The following is a 17,434-nucleotide window of genomic DNA, read 5'->3' on the forward strand; positions in this document are numbered from 1 at the left end:
TTTCCACAGCTACAGTGTTTCTAGAGTTTTGGAAAAGGCGGAGAGCTGTGCTCACCTATGACTGGGATCTCATAGACTGGGAGGATGAAGAGGTAAGATCGCAAATAAGCAATCTAATCATTGTGTTGATAACAAGATCATCAAGTAATAATGTGTCATGCTTTGCTAGGACAATTGAATTCGCTATATAACACTGGGGCAATAGATCAATAATGTATCTTGGAAGTAGAGTTGCATCCAAATTAAAATACTACTCTTCTCTTGGCAAAGATCATTCTTCCCTTCTGTCGGAAGGGCAATGGTACTCCTTTTGTTTAAGCAGGGTATGAAAATAATAAAAAAAAATTCCAAGTGCCCATATTTAGCAAAGTGTGATGGGGGCAGCCAGGAATATCTGTCTGGAGTAAGCAGGCCCTTTAAGAGGGATTTAGGTGCCAGCTGTGGCCCTATCCCAGTGTAGCTTAAAGGCTTAAAGCTAAGGGATTCTGGAACTTGTAGACCTGAGGGACTGTTGAATGTGCAGCAAAGTATTCTGGGAACAAGGTCATGGATAAAAAGAGCTCCCTTCTCCCCACAAAGAGGAGACCATGGAAGAATCAAGAAGTATTGTGTGGCATTCTGTTATTGGATCCCTCCAGACAAAGAGCCCACCTCAGTGGCTAGGGAAGAGTATGCTATTTGGAGCTAGAAACCCAAACACAGCAGGGACCTGATCCCTTTTCCTGCATTCACTGCTAATCAGCCTTCAACTCTCATGATCCCTTTGCACCACAAGTTCCTGATTCAGCCCAGAATCAATCCATTCTGGAAAAGGGCCAGAGCCTAGACCTTGAACCACTCTTAAAGGGCCAGCTCACCCTATTTCAGTCTGCCATGGGCACCAGCAAGTAGTTCTATCCCTTTGAACATCCCATGAAATTTGCTCTGTAAGTCACAAGTGAACATTGATGTAATGGAAGTTAATGCTACTCACCTCTAGGATAATGAGTGAAATTTGGTCCAAATTAATTGAGGCCCAAAGTCATTTTCCCCTCATGGCTCTTCTGGAACCTCTTGGAGATGAGCTGATGTTAGTCTAGTTCCTAATGAACATTTTCCACATCACAAAAATCACCACCACAACAGTTTTCTTAGCCATCTCAACAGAGAAACCAGTGATCAAATCTACATGGCAACCCAACTCTCTTTCACCCCTGGAAGTGATTCTTATAGCACCTTGTCTGGTGAGTGAGGGAAAACTTTTACCGCCATGATTTGTGCTGCTCCTGATCTCCATGTGAATGTAATGAAGTGTCTTGGAGGCTCTCCAATTCAGTCTCTTTCAAGAGCAGTTATTTGGATATTTACTTTAAAAATATGTGAAGCACTTTGGGATGAAGGGAGCTATGCAACTGCCAGTCATTATCAATGTAGAATGTTTATACTGAACGCCTGATGCTTTGCTACTTAAATTGAAGCAAATCTATGTCATTGCAGGAAGAGCTGCGCCCCCAGTTTGAAGCGAAATATTCCCAAGTGGAACGAGTAAATCCCATCACAGGAAAACCTGAACCTTTTCAACCCTTCCCTGATAAACTTAGTCGACTGATGGTGTCTGTCTCAGGAATATTCTTCATGGTAAAGTTTGAGTAGCAGCCATGTTAGTCTGTATCCGCAAAAAGAACAGGAGTACTTGTGGCACCTTAGAGACTAACAAATTTATTTGAGCATAAGCATAAATACTCCTGTTCTTCATGGTTAAGTCTCTAATGATATTGGAAGGCCACTCTAGGCCTTATTTTGATATCAACCAATGTAAATCAGGAGTGCTTCCACTAAAGTTAATGGAGTTACAGTGGCGTAATGTGTAAGTGAGATCAAATCCATCTTGTTAATGTTTGATGGATTGGTGGTGGTTTGGGGTTCTTGGGTGTGTTGGTGGAGGTTGCACCTTTAGAAATTAGCAAAAATATAATATAGTCAGCATTTGTCTTTATATAGTAACAACGATTTTTGTTTCAGCAGTCTAGTATTTTGTCTTTAATCTAAGACTGCTCCGTGAAAAAAATTGGGCTCTCTCCTTTTTAAGAGCACTCAACAATCTATTGATCTGTATTTCAGCTGATTATTTTAATAGGTATTTTATTCTTCTAATTACACATGCATTTATTTTACTGCAGATTTCTTTGGTACTTACTGCAGTGTTTGCAGTTGTGGTCTATCGCCTAGTAGTTATGGAACAATTTGCATCCTTCCAGTGGTATTTTATCAAAAAGTACTGGCAGTTTGCAACATCTGGCACTGGAGTCTGTATCAATTTCATGATCATCATGTCACTTAATGTGGTAAGTTTTTTTAAAACTTTTTAAAAGGGGGAGAGGATTTTAAGTGATACATTGCATTTTTTAAAAACTAGTTACTGTATAATTGTAACTCAAGTAACTTTGGTAATAGAGTGAAACAAAAACAGTTTATAAACTCTCTGCACATTTCAGTACTGTAACAGTTTTGTAACCATTTTGTTACAAATAGCTGATTGTTTAACACATTCTTGTCTTCCTAAACATGTATTTTATTAATTTATATAGAAAAATGTCTGCATGTTGTTTATTTGCATTATTTACAATAACATTCAGAGAAGGTGTTGCAATTGCTTTTGTTTCATAGCATGCTGTTGTTTCAATGGTTTTTGAGCTGCCTGTGCAGTTCCTCACTACAAATATTTGATCGTACCACTAAGTCTCAGTGATGACACAGAACACCATTTTTATATTAGCAAAATCCACGGCTATCCAATTTGGAATTGTGACATCAGTGCCATATCCAATAGGGGATGTGTGAGAGGGGAAGAGCATCTACAAATTTAGGACTTCACAATAAATGTAAAGTGTTCCAAAAACCTCCAGATGTTTCACAAAATACTTCACAATTATTTTCAGTAATTTTACAAAAGCAGAGGAAATAAATCTATTCGGTCTAAATGAAATGAAGTGGTGTTCTTCCTAACTGAGAATTCTAGAACCTCTCCCAAATTTAAAAAGGTTCCTAATAATGAAATCAAGATTCTCCCATTTCTACTTTTCAACTCAGCTTTGTTATCAACATTTTAAATCTTAGAGGTGTTGCAGAATATGGTTTTAGTTTAGCTTTTTTCTACTAAAATACATGTTTATAAGTTAAAATGTCTACTGTATTAGCAGATTTCATATTGGTATTAAATGTCCTCTGTCACTACTGATGTTGTTCATCATTTCTCTACTATGAAATTAGAAGTGTAAATAGGTAAAGATTAGAAATTATGTGGTATTGTAATTTCTTCTGTTATCTACTAAGTAGATAGCATTCTTCAAAACAGTCTCTCCAAACTTCTTTTTGAAATTATTAATTATCCTATTTCCGGGTCATGAAAAATACATACCAAGTGCACAAGCAAAACAAAGCTATTGAAAACATGGATCAGAGGGGTAGCTGTGTTAGTCTGGTTCTGTAGAAGCAGACTAACTGTCTTGCATCCGAAGAAGTGGGTATTCACCCACGAAAGCTCATGCTGCAAAACGTCTGTTAGTCTATAAGGTGCCACAGGATTCTTTGCTGCTTCTGAAAACATGGAGACACTCCTGGGAACATTTGTGCTTTTACAAAGTCAGTTCTGTGTTAGGGCTGAAGTTTGTTTTAGAAGAATGGGTGGGGATCATGACTGTACTATTAAATAGACAAGTAAGGCAAATGCTAATTCAATGACTCCATGTACAAATGAATGTAAAAGGAAATCCTAGTGTGACAAATCTGTGGCTTCTCTCTACTTTCAGACCAGTCACATACATTTATTCCTAACAATAAGGGGAAAACTCACGAATGCTCATGCAGATATCTGTTTATACATTAATATTTTTGTTAATATGTATTTGCATGAAAAGTATTCCTACAGCCATCTCAAAATCTTTGTAGATATGGACACATCCAATCAGAAAATAGATCAATACCATCTGCAAACTTAAGTGACCAGTCACACAGAGTAAATAGCAAATGATAAATTGCAAATAATTTGAGCATTCTGTGGACGGCAATATATTTCTATAAATCATTAAATAGATAAATTCAAGCTATGAACATAAAAATCTAATTGTGTTTGTGGATAATTAGCCAAGAGGGACTAGAGGGAAAAGAGGGACTAAAATAAATGAATACTTTTTTCATTGCAAATAATTAAGATTCTTGCATCTTCTTGCCCTCATCCCAATTATCTTGATGTTGTAGGACAGTTAAATTCTTGTTTCCTTCAAATGCTTATTTTTATTCATTATTTAATAGATATCCTGATATTTTAACAATATATAATCTTTGCTATAATTTATGCTGTTTCTTATTTCTATTTCAGGTATATGAAAAAGTTGCCTATCTCCTAACAGATTTAGGTAGGTGCATCTTTAATGCTGCCATACTCCTCATCAGTTATACTGTGTAACTTTGTATTTCAATATCAAATCATCAAAAACATTTTTAACATGCATAGTACTGTGGTGTCCTTTCCCAAACTATTAACTGCCTACCAACTACAGAGAAAACTATTACCTACCATCTGTTTAAAAAAAAAAAAAAGCTGGGGGGAGAAAATTGTTGGTAAATGGCCACTAGAGATGACCAAATCCCTAGGTCAGGAGATGCCCCTTCCCTCACCCCTCTAAACCCACCCCACGTCAGACCTTAGAGAAGTTTGGATCACAGATGAACTGTGCAACGGTGGGCCATTTCTAGAAGCCCTCATCTTGCAGTCTGCTTAGTATAGGGGGACAGCTAATATCCATATGGAATCCCATTGAATTCAGTGGAGCTCTTGATGCGCTCAGGTGTCACCCCTGTGTGGGATCAGATTGTACAGTCAAAGCCTAAATTGTTCCTTCACCTAAATACAGATAACTTTTGATTTTCATCCAGCTGTATCAGAATTGTTAACATTTTGTGCCCCAGGATTAATTCTTTTTCATTTTCAAATGCTGTCAGGCAAAGTTGGAAGCCTGAAAAGAATAGAAAGGGGAGATGTATCAGATTAGGATTGTGCCATGTTCATTGGTCTCAGTGGAAAAAAAATCCTCTCCCTTTTCCAGACAAATATTCTGACTAGTGCTGTGTGAGACCTGGGATTTACATTTCATGAACAATTTCCTGATTTTGACATTTTGTTTTCATTTCGAATTGGGATACAACAAAAACATTCAAAATTTCCCCTGAATTTTTCAAAAAAAATCATTTAGGGTTAATTGAAATGTTTCAGTTTCAACTTCTTAGTGTTTTTATTTTATATTATACTTTAAAAAGTTACAAACAAAGCAAAATATTCCATCTAAAAATGTGTAATAGGAATGTTTTGACCTTATCAAAATGATATATAAAATTTTTTAAACTAAATGTCAAAATTGACACATTCCCACTTAAAGTTGTTTGGTTTCGGCAAAATGGCATTTTCCACTGGAAAATCTTTCCATCAAATTTTTGACCAGCAGTAATTTTGACTCTTTTTAAAAAGAAACTAATAATAAAACTTCCAATCACAATTCAGTCAAAAAAGTTGTGATCGGAGAAGCTAATTTTTAAATTTCCAATCTGGTGCTGTGTGAACATTTTATCCTTAACATTTCATCTGATGTGTTCTATCCAATTTAATGATATAGTTCAGGGGTAGGCAACCTATGGCACATGTGCCGAAGTCGGCACACAAGCTGATTTTCAGTGGCACTCACACTACTCGGATCCTGGCCACCAGTCCAGGGGGCTCTGCATTTTAATTTAATTTTAAATGAAGCTTCCTAAACATTTTAAAAGCCTTATTTACTTTACATACAATAATAGTTTAGTTATATATTATAGACTTATAGAAAGAGACCTTCTAAAAATGTTAAAATGTATTACTGGCACACGAAACCTTAAATTAGTGACTAAATGAAGACTCAGCACACCACTTCTGAAAGGTTGCCGATCCCTGATATAGTTGATTATGCTGTAATTCACAAAAAGAACTGTCTTTCAATTTAACAGGAGGCTGCAGGATTTGTACATGTGCAATACTAAAGACATGGTAATTCTCCATACAGAAGAGACTACAAAAAAGTTTTAACTCAGGCACTTGATGCCCTACATTTAGTAGTAGTGCTTTACATGAAACTCCACTTTACTTACTAATTGATAAATGACCAGGGGTTTGGAAGGACCCACAAAAGTTTGATAGTCATTGGACTCATCCAAGTTAGTTTATATAATCTTGTGCCCAGTTAAACTCAGATTTTACCCTAACTGTTTGTAAATGTCTAAATGTTTCTATCAAAGCACTTTGTTGAATACCACAGGGGAATGAGAGAGAACAAAGCTTTGATTTGCTAGAGCTGTTTTTTCTATTATACATGAAAAGTCCTTTTGACATCTGGTGTAATAGAGCATCAGTTATCCCTTTCATAATATAGCTTCTGGTCCTGCAGAAGTAGGTCATGATGATGTAAGTTTTCTTTCCATACACAATAGACTTTGGAAAAGTGCTTATTATTGAGGAAAGTGTACAGGTCAGTCACAAGAATGCTGAAGGCAAGAACTAGTGAGGACAGACCATTTTTATATATATATATTTATTTATTTATTTTATATATATAATATGGAACTAGCCAAAACACTGCAACTTAACTGAACAGAACTTCACAAAGTAATTCCTAAGAGCAATAAGTCATTTGTGGCTGCAGTTGAAAAACAACTAGCCTCATTCCATTACTGGCCTCTGCGCGCACACACACACAAATAATTCTCCAAAGTCCGAGCGGCCCTACCCTAACTGTAAAACCTAAATGGGCCTAAACACCAGTCAATCGGAGGTCTTACATAAGGCCAGTGGTGATAGGAATCAGTATTACCCAATGACAGCCCTTCTAACAAATATGCTACACAGCTGGATGACAGACACCATTAACCCTGCCTAAGAAATCCAGTGCCAGTTTTTAGAACTAACGTCCTTTCTCAAGACAAATTCTGGTGTTCAGATGCAGGTAAACTGCAAGGTCTGCCTATAGACAAACAGATAGGAAAGTGTTCACTCATTCATAGCTCCAATTAAAACAGAACTAAAATAAAACTAAAATTAACATAAAAATTTAAAAGCACATTTAAATTCACTGCAACATTTTCTGAGTTGGGCCAGAACACAGTTTACTACTTTTCACCTATGGTAGAATGACTTTTTATTGCCCTAGTGTTCCTAGATACTTCCTGAACGCAGGGCTTGGCTACACTTGCAAGTTAGGGCACCCAGGGCTGATCTCATGCGCTCTAACTTCTGAGATGTCCACACTGGCAAGGCACTTAGAGCACCTGGACTCTGCAGCTAGAGCATTCCTGGTCATCCACCTCCACGAGAAAGATAGAGCTTGCTGTGCCCTGGCTGTAGCACCGGGATGTCAGTATGGATGCTGTGTTGCATTATTGTGCTGTGATTGGCCTCCAGAAACATCCCATAATCCCCTGAAGTCAAGTGGCCATTCTGGTCATTGTTTTGAACTTGGATGCAGGCATGCAGCTATCCCCTTTCAAAGCTCTGTTTCTGACAGCCAGCATGCTTATCTGCTCCAGGACAAAGCAAACCATTACTGTGGAATACTGCTGCTGCTGAGACCTGCGTGTGTGTGAGAGAGAGAGGTGGGGGAGGGAGCTGGGGGCTGATTTCGGGGTTTCCCCCTGCTGCTGTCTGAATTTACAAGACAGCATACTGACACATTCTCTGTCCCCCAAAACACACTGTCTCTCCCCCTACATACACACAACACAATCCTTGTCACACTCCACCCCCCCATTTCAAAAGCACACTGCAGCGACTTGCACACTGGGATAGCTACCACAATGTACTGCTCTCTGTGGCAGTGCAAGAGCTGCTAATGTGGCCACGCCACTGCACTTGCAGCTAATATTGTAAACACATGGCAATGCTTTCCCTGCTGCTGTCTCCAAGGGCTGGCTTAACTCCCAGTGCTCTACATCTGCAAGTGTAGCCAAGCCCTCATTACAATAAATAAAAGGAAGGGAAGAAAAAAACAATAACTGGTGTCAACAGGCTGGGATCTTCCAACGAAATGCAAACCACATCCTTATAATGTTTGTTTATTTTGTCCCTAAGCAACCATATAAACTTTAGAGCATTGAATATCCCATCCAGTGTTTGAAAAGTGCACGCACCCTATCTCAGTTAATTAATTCTGCTTGTTCTAGTTAAACAGCCCACACCTAGACTCTGAAAGGGTTTCTATTAAAGAACTCAAAGAAAAAAATAGTTGTTTTTTCACTAAAACAACGTGACTACATCTATTTTAAACACTCCAAAATGTATTTACTGATTTCATGGTGAATCTAAATCACTTATCCACATACTTTATAGCATAATTAGTTTTTTAAAAGCAATTTGAAATTTTCGTGAAAAATGTCAAAATTGCAAATTTCAATAATTAACAACCAGTTCTAATTAAGAGAGAATTCGTGCCCTAAAAATCCTAAAATCTACTTGCAAAGAGTGAAAGTGAGGAATTAAATAAAATCTTTGAGGTTTTTCTATGCAGATTTATATTTGTAGTTAAAAATATAAATAAAGAACCAATTCATTCCATCTGCCTCCATGCTGTTGTCAAATGCTTAACACCTTAGAGGCATCATGACAGAGTTGAGTGTTGATGAGAGAGTAGTGTCCCTGTGGACACAATGAGGGAATATGTTCCCATACATAAGGAGTAGCATGGAATAAGGCATGAAAATGTTTGAGAAGCAGATAGGGAGAGGTTGCTGCCAGTTCTGATCACTTCACTGCTTGTCTACCATGCCATTGTGTATTGAGTTGCTGATGCTAAGCACTATCCTGCACAACTGCTGAGGAGAATCAAAGAGTTACGGTGGGTAAGGTAATATCTTTTACTGGACCAACTTCTGTTGGTGAGAGGGTCAAATTTTTGAGCTACGCAGAGCTCTTCCTCGGGTCTGGGAAATGTACTAAGAGAAGAATCAAGGCATCTCAACATGTCTCAAAGGATTAAAAAAATTGAAGATTCAAACTGAATTCATAAAGAGAACCATCAAAATGGAGAATGAAGCTTTCGCTGGAAGTTCTGTGGTGTTGCACAGCTCAGGGACACCATTTTTGATTTGTGCATAGAACCATGCTGGTCATAGCTGGGGTAGGAGTTTTGTGGCCCTCTCACTGCACACTGTACTGAGGGAAAAAATAACCTTTTACTGAAAGGGTTAAATTAATTTGAACCCTATAATTTCTTTTATAAGAGACTCTGGAACTCTGTAAGACACCTGCAACTTCATTTCATTTGTAAATGTGTAATGTGCACTATGTCACTCCTTTTAGAGCATCCTAGAACGGAATCTGAATGGGAAAACAGTTTTGCCTTGAAAATGTTCCTCTTCCAGTTTGTCAACCTAAACAGCTCAATCTTTTATATTGCTTTTTTCCTTGGCAGGTAAGTTTTTATTATTGGTCATGATTTTATTACATAAGAATAGGAGGGAAATGCATACCAAACTCTTAGTGCTAGATATTTCATTATGGTAATGTATTAAATTGCAGTAAAGAAAATGTTTTAACATGATAGATAGATGTCAGAATCAGAAAAGTTTGTGGAACTGAGTATAAACTAAAGCCAAAACTTTCAAACATGGGTATAAGTGTAAGATCTTAAAATCATATTTTTTCCCAGAGGTGCTGAGCACCTGCTGTTCTCATTGACATCAATAGGGATTGGGGATGCTCAACAGCTCTGAAAATCAGGCCAGTTATTTAGATACCTAAATACAGATTTGTGTCTAACATGCTGATAAATTTCAAAAGCTGGGCCTAGCTCTATCCCTTTTTTCTCATGTCTCTCCTACTGGTAATATTTCCTGGAAAACAAATCCTATAAGTAGCAAGTGCTGTGTAGTGGTTCACAGACAGGATTGGGAGCCAGGATTCCTGGATTCTATTTCTGTACCTGTTGCTTATTCACTGTGTAAGCTTGGGAAAGCCTCTTGACCTTGCTTTATTTTCACCATTTTTAAAATAGATTTGATTATATTTGCCAGCCTTACAAGATTGTTGGAAATACTAATTAATTGATGTCTACAAAACATTTGAGTTCTTTGACTGGAACTGCCAAGTTTTATGATGATGGTTCAGTTAAAGATGGAAAAAATAACCTCTGGCTAAAATATCATAGAATTACTCTATTTAACTTTAAATTATTAAACATATTGAAACAAGCTACAGGGGATATTACAGTTCATGCTAATTATATTAGACGCTTCTGTGTGCCATCCATTTTATGTCTTTTATCCTTTTCTAACTTACTAAATCCAGTGTCCTGTAAGATCCAGAAGTTCCAGTCCTTCATTTCTTTCTCAGATGAAATTTCCATTTAAGTCATTCGGAGTTTTGCCTGAGCAAGGAATTACATATAGAGCTATTAGAACTGTGAAAAGGATTTATTACGAATATCTGTTTGTAACAGAGATTGACCTGAAATGCACACTGCAATCCTGGAGCTTGGGTCTGCATGTGCTGATCCCTGTGCCTGTGTGGATCCTCACTGACTGCATGGGTATAATGGTTTGCCTTCCTGGAGCCACTACAGAATTGGGAGGCTTGCATTTCTAACATCTCAAAGTTCAGGGTGTATGAATGCAGGGGGGGGTTTCTGCACATTTTAGAGTTTGGGGCTACCCACAAAATGTGGATGTCTGTACCGGTTTGGATTCTGAAATAACTCCTACACCCTTTCCCCTCCATAGTTAAGGTTCTCTTTAGATCCCATATTTTAGCACACGGCCTTCAGCCGCTTATCATTTAAACTGTTTATAGTTAACAGGTTTGGTCAATGGATGAAATTCAACAATTCTAGTAATACAAAATGTTATTGGAATTTCCATTAAGAAACAAAAATCTCATTTCACAGATTTGCAGGCCGGCCAGGAAAATACAACAAACTTTTTAATAGATGGAGACTGGAAGAGGTAAACAATCCCATTTTTTTCCTTGTAAAATCTCTATGTGCAAAAAGGAAACTCTGGAATGTTTAAAAGACATAAACTATAGTCATGTGTAAGATTTATTCTTCCATTAAAGTGCGGCGAGGAAGGACATACCTTTTTTTCATAGCAGAGGATTGGCAACCAGGAAATATGGCTTCCCCTCTGAGCTCTCAGCTTCGCTATGCAACTTGGGGCTGGCGGCTCACCTCTCTGTGCTTCAGTTCCCCTACTTGTGAATAGGAGGCAGCAATGCTACCCTATCTGACAGGCTTGTTGGGAGGTCTAAATCATGAATATTTTTGAAGACTGTTGAGAGTCTTGGATGGAAGGCAAAATGGAAGTGCAGCCCATTATTGTTGATAGGTTCTTAAGTTTGCCCTAATGTGGAGTACTACTTTCAAAATTAAAGTCAAAGTTTTCAAATCAGGGAGTATAAAGATGCTAAACCACACCACTTCCCCGATTTCAGTGGGAGGCTGAGGTTACTCAGCATCTCTTGAAAATGACACCTCTTCTATTTACATTCCTATATATAGATTTAGGAGCCTACCTTTAGACACACTGGTCTGAAAAAGTTGGCATCAGTTATTAGATATGATTGATATCTCATTACCTAATCAAAACACACAATTTTGGTAAATTGAATGGTTTAAGATTTAGAGACCTACATGTCCAAGTCAATAGTATGAATTCGGCTTAGGTCATTAGAGATCAAATATTGCTTCATTCTGTTGCATGTTTATTGGCTGATGTGAAATGAGTTGGTGGTGCCATCCAGAAGACAAGTGTACATATCACAGCCATTGCCCTTTACAGTAATTTATGGCAGAAAAATTCAGTGGGCATGGAGATTTATCCAAACTCTCATTCAAAAAAAGGTTGTCCCCATCATGCAGGGTTGACTGTATTGGAAGTACAGTAGCGGAAGCAATAGGAAATATCTTAGCCCACACTGTACTACTTCTGTGGGTAGTTTAAATCTGTTACCTTTCAAAAGCATTAAAATTCATTTTAACCACTGTTAAGTAAACCAAAGTAAAAATACACACCATAGCCCATTTTTCCTAGAAATATCTTTAAAGTACAGTGGTGAAAGCCTAGCTCCATTGAAGTCAATGGCAAAACTCCGGTTGATTTCACCCTAGAAATTTAAATATTTCCCATTCATCCAGGCTGCACATGTAAAAACTAGGGGATGCTTTAAAATATAAAAGTGTTTTTATATATATATAAAAATACTAGTGTGGTCACGCAATTAAAATAATTGTGATTAATCTTGCGATTAATTGCGCAATTAAAAAAATTAATGTGATTAATTGTGCTGTTAATAGAATAACATTTATTTATATATTTTGGGTGTTTTCTACATTTTCAAATATATTGATTTAAATTAAGCACAATACAAAATGTACAGTGCTCACTTTATTTTTATAACAAATATTTGCACTGTAAAAAAACAAAAGAAATAGTATTTTTCAATTCACCTAATACAAGTACCGTTTGTCTTAGCAATTTGCTGAACAAGAAGTAGGACTGAGTGGATTTGTAGGCTCTGAAATTTTACATTGTTTTGTTTTTGATTGCAGTTATGTAACAAAAAAAATCTACATTTGTAAGTTACATTTTCACGATAAAGAGATTGCACTACTGTACTTGTATGAGGTGAATTGAAAAATACTATTTCTTTTATCATTTTTACAGTGCAAATATTTACAAAAAATCATATAAAGTGAGCACTGTACACTTTGTATTCTGTGTTGTAATAGAAATCAATATATTTGAAAATGTAGAAAAACCATCCAAAAATATTTAATTAATTTCCATTGGTATTCTATTGTTTAACAGTGTGATTAATTGCGATTAATGTTTTTAATTGTGAGACTTTTTTTTAAGTTAATCACGTGAGTTAACTGCAATTAATCAACAGCCCTAATTAATACATAACTTCTTTTCCTCTTCCTTCAGTGTCATCCTAGTGGCTGTTTGATAGATCTCTGCTTGCAGATGGGAGTTATCATGGTTTTAAAACAAATGTGGAACAACTTCATGGAACTGGGTTATCCGTAAGTTCACTCATTGAGAGCATTATTTTATCAAAATATGATCATACCCTATGCAAGAATAGGAGAAAAAGAAAAAGTCCAACTACAGGTGAGGGTAGATTATGGCTTTTAATTGTAAATCTTAACTAGCTAAGCAAAAGTGGTCCCTTAGCATACAGCTGTAACAGTTGTACGGGGAAGCATATGTTCACAAATACATGAAACACAGAATACTAAATTAATTGTTTTAAATCTCTTCAACTTCATACAAGCCCCAGCACCTGGTTTTCTGATGCATGGACTTGAGTACCAAAGTTTGGATCCATATGTGGATCTCAACATATACCAGATTCTGAAGATTTGGTACAGCTCGTTATAGAAAGAGAGGGACACATGCAGAGTTTGGATGTAGATCCGTATTTTACTGAGGATCAGAGATGTTAGGATACAGAGTTCTGGCTCAGACCCCAAATTTGCAACACAAGCTGTACTCCAGATTCTGTTGCAGCATTTTAAAAGCAGTTTACACATGCACATGGATTTTAGTGTGCTTTGAAAATTATAAGCAGCTTATGTTGGGGAGGTTACATTTTTGGAGCCCCTTAAGCAAATGGCTGCTAATTTGCATCACAAAGTCTACCCCAACTCATTTTGTGGGATACCCATAATCAAGACAATCTCCCTGAGCACCTAGAACACACTGATTAAAATAGGAGACTAATTTTAATAGAGAAGGGTGGTTTCTGAGGGGCCCTTTGACCAGAAACCATAACTTGCATTCTTATTTCTATCCCTAGCAGCAATATTATGGTGGTGTGGTAGCTCCACCAAAGTTAAGGCTGAACCAGTGTTTCCACTCTAACAGGGGTGGAAAAAACGTTTTGCAAAAAAATCTTTCTTTTGGGTTAGAGTGTCAAGTCAAAATATTTATGGTAGATTGTGCTCTGGTTGATTTTTCTACAGAAAGTTTGTGTGGGGGGATGAATATTGTTTGAGGTTTGCTGTGACTTTTTTTATATAGGGCCATGTGACTAAAATTTTTGAAATATCTAATGTTTCCTTCAGACCCCTTTTTCCCAGAAACTACAGCACTTTGAGGAGTGAAACTGATAGCTGTGATCCTTTGGTTTGTGTAGACGGGCTGCAATGTTGTATAAAGTTGAATGTTTTCTGTGTTTATTTTTTATGATAAATATAAGTTGCTGTTTTGACTGAAGACTGTATTCTGGCATCATGTTGATCAGTGCTGAACTTACACCAGTCCTTAGCACTGGGCTTTCTTTTATGGGGTGTTTCCTGATGCTCATTGCAGCCTCTTTCGCCTTGCTAATGTTGAATCACAGTTACTTATTTTTATTTGATCATACCATCTCCTTGTTCCAGAAGCAGGTGAGGTTCAGACTACTTACCAGAGTCTTTCATCTTCCCTCTTCTTAATTAATGCTGTTTTCCTTGACAATATTGCCAAAGTAAAACCTGAATATGCATGTGGATTTTAGAGCACTTTGAAATAACAGCTCTTGAACCAGAAGCTTTGCTCTCAAGGCAATACTTCCAGAAGGAGCCCCCAAAGAATTCAGGTTGAGAGGGCCACTAATGTGCCCAACCCACATTCTCAGAAATCTGCATAGAGCAGGACTCAAACTCACAGCTCAGGAGAGCTGCTTGTGTTCCATTCCAAACTTTACCCAACACCTTTTTTTATATGTTGCTTTTCTCAAAAAGGCAGTGAGTGCTGGACCCAGAGTTCAGTTCCATGCAGGTGATATCCCTTTGGGAAGGATACAAGACATAGTTTGAGACCCAGATGTGCGCAAAAAAAATTGTTATAAGAACCATAAAATGTTTGTCATCTGACTTCGGTGGGAAGCTCTATCCCAGGAACCTCTTGCTCTGATGACCTCAAATTTGGACCACTAACCCTGCCCCAGATCCCCACCTAGCACAGCAATTCATCACGTCAGTCTCAGTAAGCATGTGGATTTTAGAGCACTTAATAAAATTGACTATTGAACAGTAAGCTAGTCTTCACATTAACTAGAGTGGTGCCACTGTCCCACTATAAAAGAATCCATGCTCTGTGACCAAAAAAGGATTCCCCTCACCAGCTTCTTGTTTTGTATGTTAGCTTTAAAAACACAAGTGGGAGAGCACAAAAGTGCAGTTTGAGAAAACATTAAAAAAACGCTGCTCCCCTCCCGAGTCGGATGGATGTTGTAAATAATGTAAATGGAATTTAAATGATCTAGTCTCTCTAAAATAGCTTTTCCAAAAAGACTTTTTCCTTGTTATTGCACCTCCCCCATCAGATGCTGTGGGCTTGTTGTTCCCAAGTACAACATTAACTGCTGCACAGCAATAAGGGTTTATGGAATACTTGAGCCTATTGAATTGTTTCATGTTGTTTAAAATTAATTATCTTTCACAACCTGTGCAGCTTCTAAAGAGAACAGCTAGGCCAAGATTTTTAACATCTTTAAGACATTGGAAGAATATGCTACATTTCTTGTGACATCAAATTATAGTCCAGAGTTCCAGCCTTGAAACCCTGTCCAAAAAGCTGTGTTCATTGTTTGCCAGCAACCTGATAAAAACGTCTGGGGCACTGAAACACTGAATAGAACAAATATTTGAGAACAAGCTTCCGTAGTTCATTATTTCCCCTTTCACAAAGCAATAGTCTGGGCATTCAGACAAGACCTTTGTTTATCCTTGAGACCTTTTCAGCAGCAAAAGAAAGGAGGTGCCAAAGGATAAACTGGATTTAGAAATGAATAACAGCAAATTGACAAAGCTAATAGAAAACACTTTCCAGCCCAGTCCCTTTTCAACCAAGTGTGAATTTTACCTCCCTAAAGTGTGTATTCAAGTGACTTCCAAATCAGAACACACAATTGCAGTCTCTGATTTCAAGCTGCCCAAGTTGAAATAATACTTAACACTTGCATAACCATTTTCATTCATCTGAGAAGCTATTTACAACCTTTTGCTGATTATTATTATTATTATTATTTATTTTATTAACAACTCCCCCATCAGATAACCATTGCATAACATCAGGGCTGGCCACAGTCCTGCCTTATATTTGTAGTTTCTCCAAAATCTTTTTAAAGGCACATCCTTGCTACAGGAGAAAACAATATTCTTTAACAAGTACTCTTTCAAGAAGGCTCTGTGTTGTTAAAAAAATCTCCTTAGGTTTGTGCATTGAAAACATCACCCCAGCATAAGGGGCCCTTCAGTGCCTAATGTTCCACTTGCATTGAAATTAAACCCTTAATGGGAGGCTTAAGTTGTATTAAGGTCTTGTAAAGATTCTCTACTCTGGCTTGAATATTATCTCCTAAGAATATTGAGGAATGCTCTTGAGAAAGTATCTCCACAGGTATGCCCTCTCAAGTAGTTTGGAACAGTTCAAAATTGGCCTAGGATGCTAACTCAGGATGCTATCAGTGAATATTGTCAATTCTTGAACAGGCACCGCCAGTGATATCACAAGCTCGATGATCTGTCTGTCTAATGTAGGTTACTACAGAACTGGTGGTCACGACGCAAGATCAAGAAAGGAGGGCAGTTATTGGAGCATAAAATTTCACTACCTCAATGGGAAAAAGATTGGAATCTGCAGCCAATGAATCTCCACGGCTTAATGGATGAGTACTTAGAGATGGGTGAGCAAATATGCAGTTTTCTTATAGAAATCAGCTGCAGTTCAAAGCTTTTCCTTTTTAAGGCCGCATTTGTTTTCGTTTTCTAATCTGGCAATCTGTTGTTAGTTTTACAGTTTGGCTTTACCACCATCTTTGTTGCTGCCTTCCCACTGGCACCTCTCCTGGCATTGCTTAACAATATTATAGAAATAAGACTAGATGCTTACAAGTTTGTTACCCAGTGGAGGAGACCTATGCCTGCAAGAGCAACAGATATAGGTAAGAGAGCATAATGATGCACAATCATTGTACTATCAGCTCATGTTTTATTCTCTTAAACTGTTAATGCCATGAAAAGTTTAAAAATAATTGAAAGGAAGTGGGTATAACAGGTTAACTACAAATATCAACAATGGCCAAAATGTTAAACAATAGGAGTCTGAAGTTAGGCTTTAAAACCGGATTTTATCACCTAAATAAATTACTTTGTTTTTCAAAAGTACTGAGCACCCACAATTCCCAGTGAGAGATCATCTTCAGGTGCCAAAATGTGATTTTAAAGGCTCACCTTTAGGCTACGTATTGGAAAAAACCTCGGGGACTAAAATGAAATAAAAAATTACTGAATATCAATGGACTTTCAAAGCAGAAACTCTATGATGTTTAAGAGCAAAACTGACTGAATCCTGGCATAAGGAGATGAGACTCTTTGGCCATAAGTAAAATTCAAGC

At 37.4% G+C, this 17,434-nt stretch overlaps 1 protein-coding gene across 5 annotated transcripts in view; it reads left to right on the forward strand.

Moving 5' to 3' along the window:
* ANO3 (anoctamin 3) overlaps window positions 1-17,434 on the forward strand; it is a 370,397-nt gene that overhangs the window by 341,486 nt on the left and 11,477 nt on the right. For all 5 annotated transcript variants that reach the window (XM_045016234.1, XM_045016231.1, XM_045016232.1 and 2 more), the window contains 9 exons: window positions 10-92; window positions 1,477-1,617; window positions 2,160-2,324; window positions 4,358-4,394; window positions 9,353-9,464; window positions 10,935-10,992; window positions 12,976-13,073; window positions 16,578-16,723; window positions 16,829-16,981. In XM_045016234.1, coding sequence (XP_044872169.1) covers window positions 10-92; window positions 1,477-1,617; window positions 2,160-2,324; window positions 4,358-4,394; window positions 9,353-9,464; window positions 10,935-10,992; window positions 12,976-13,073; window positions 16,578-16,723; window positions 16,829-16,981 — 993 coding nt within the window. The remainder of the gene's footprint in view (window positions 1-9; window positions 93-1,476; window positions 1,618-2,159; window positions 2,325-4,357; window positions 4,395-9,352; window positions 9,465-10,934; window positions 10,993-12,975; window positions 13,074-16,577; window positions 16,724-16,828; window positions 16,982-17,434) is intronic.

Source organism: Mauremys mutica, chromosome 4 (genome assembly GCF_020497125.1).
Source record: "Mauremys mutica isolate MM-2020 ecotype Southern chromosome 4, ASM2049712v1, whole genome shotgun sequence".
Classification (NCBI taxonomy): Eukaryota; Metazoa; Chordata; order Testudines; family Geoemydidae; genus Mauremys; species Mauremys mutica.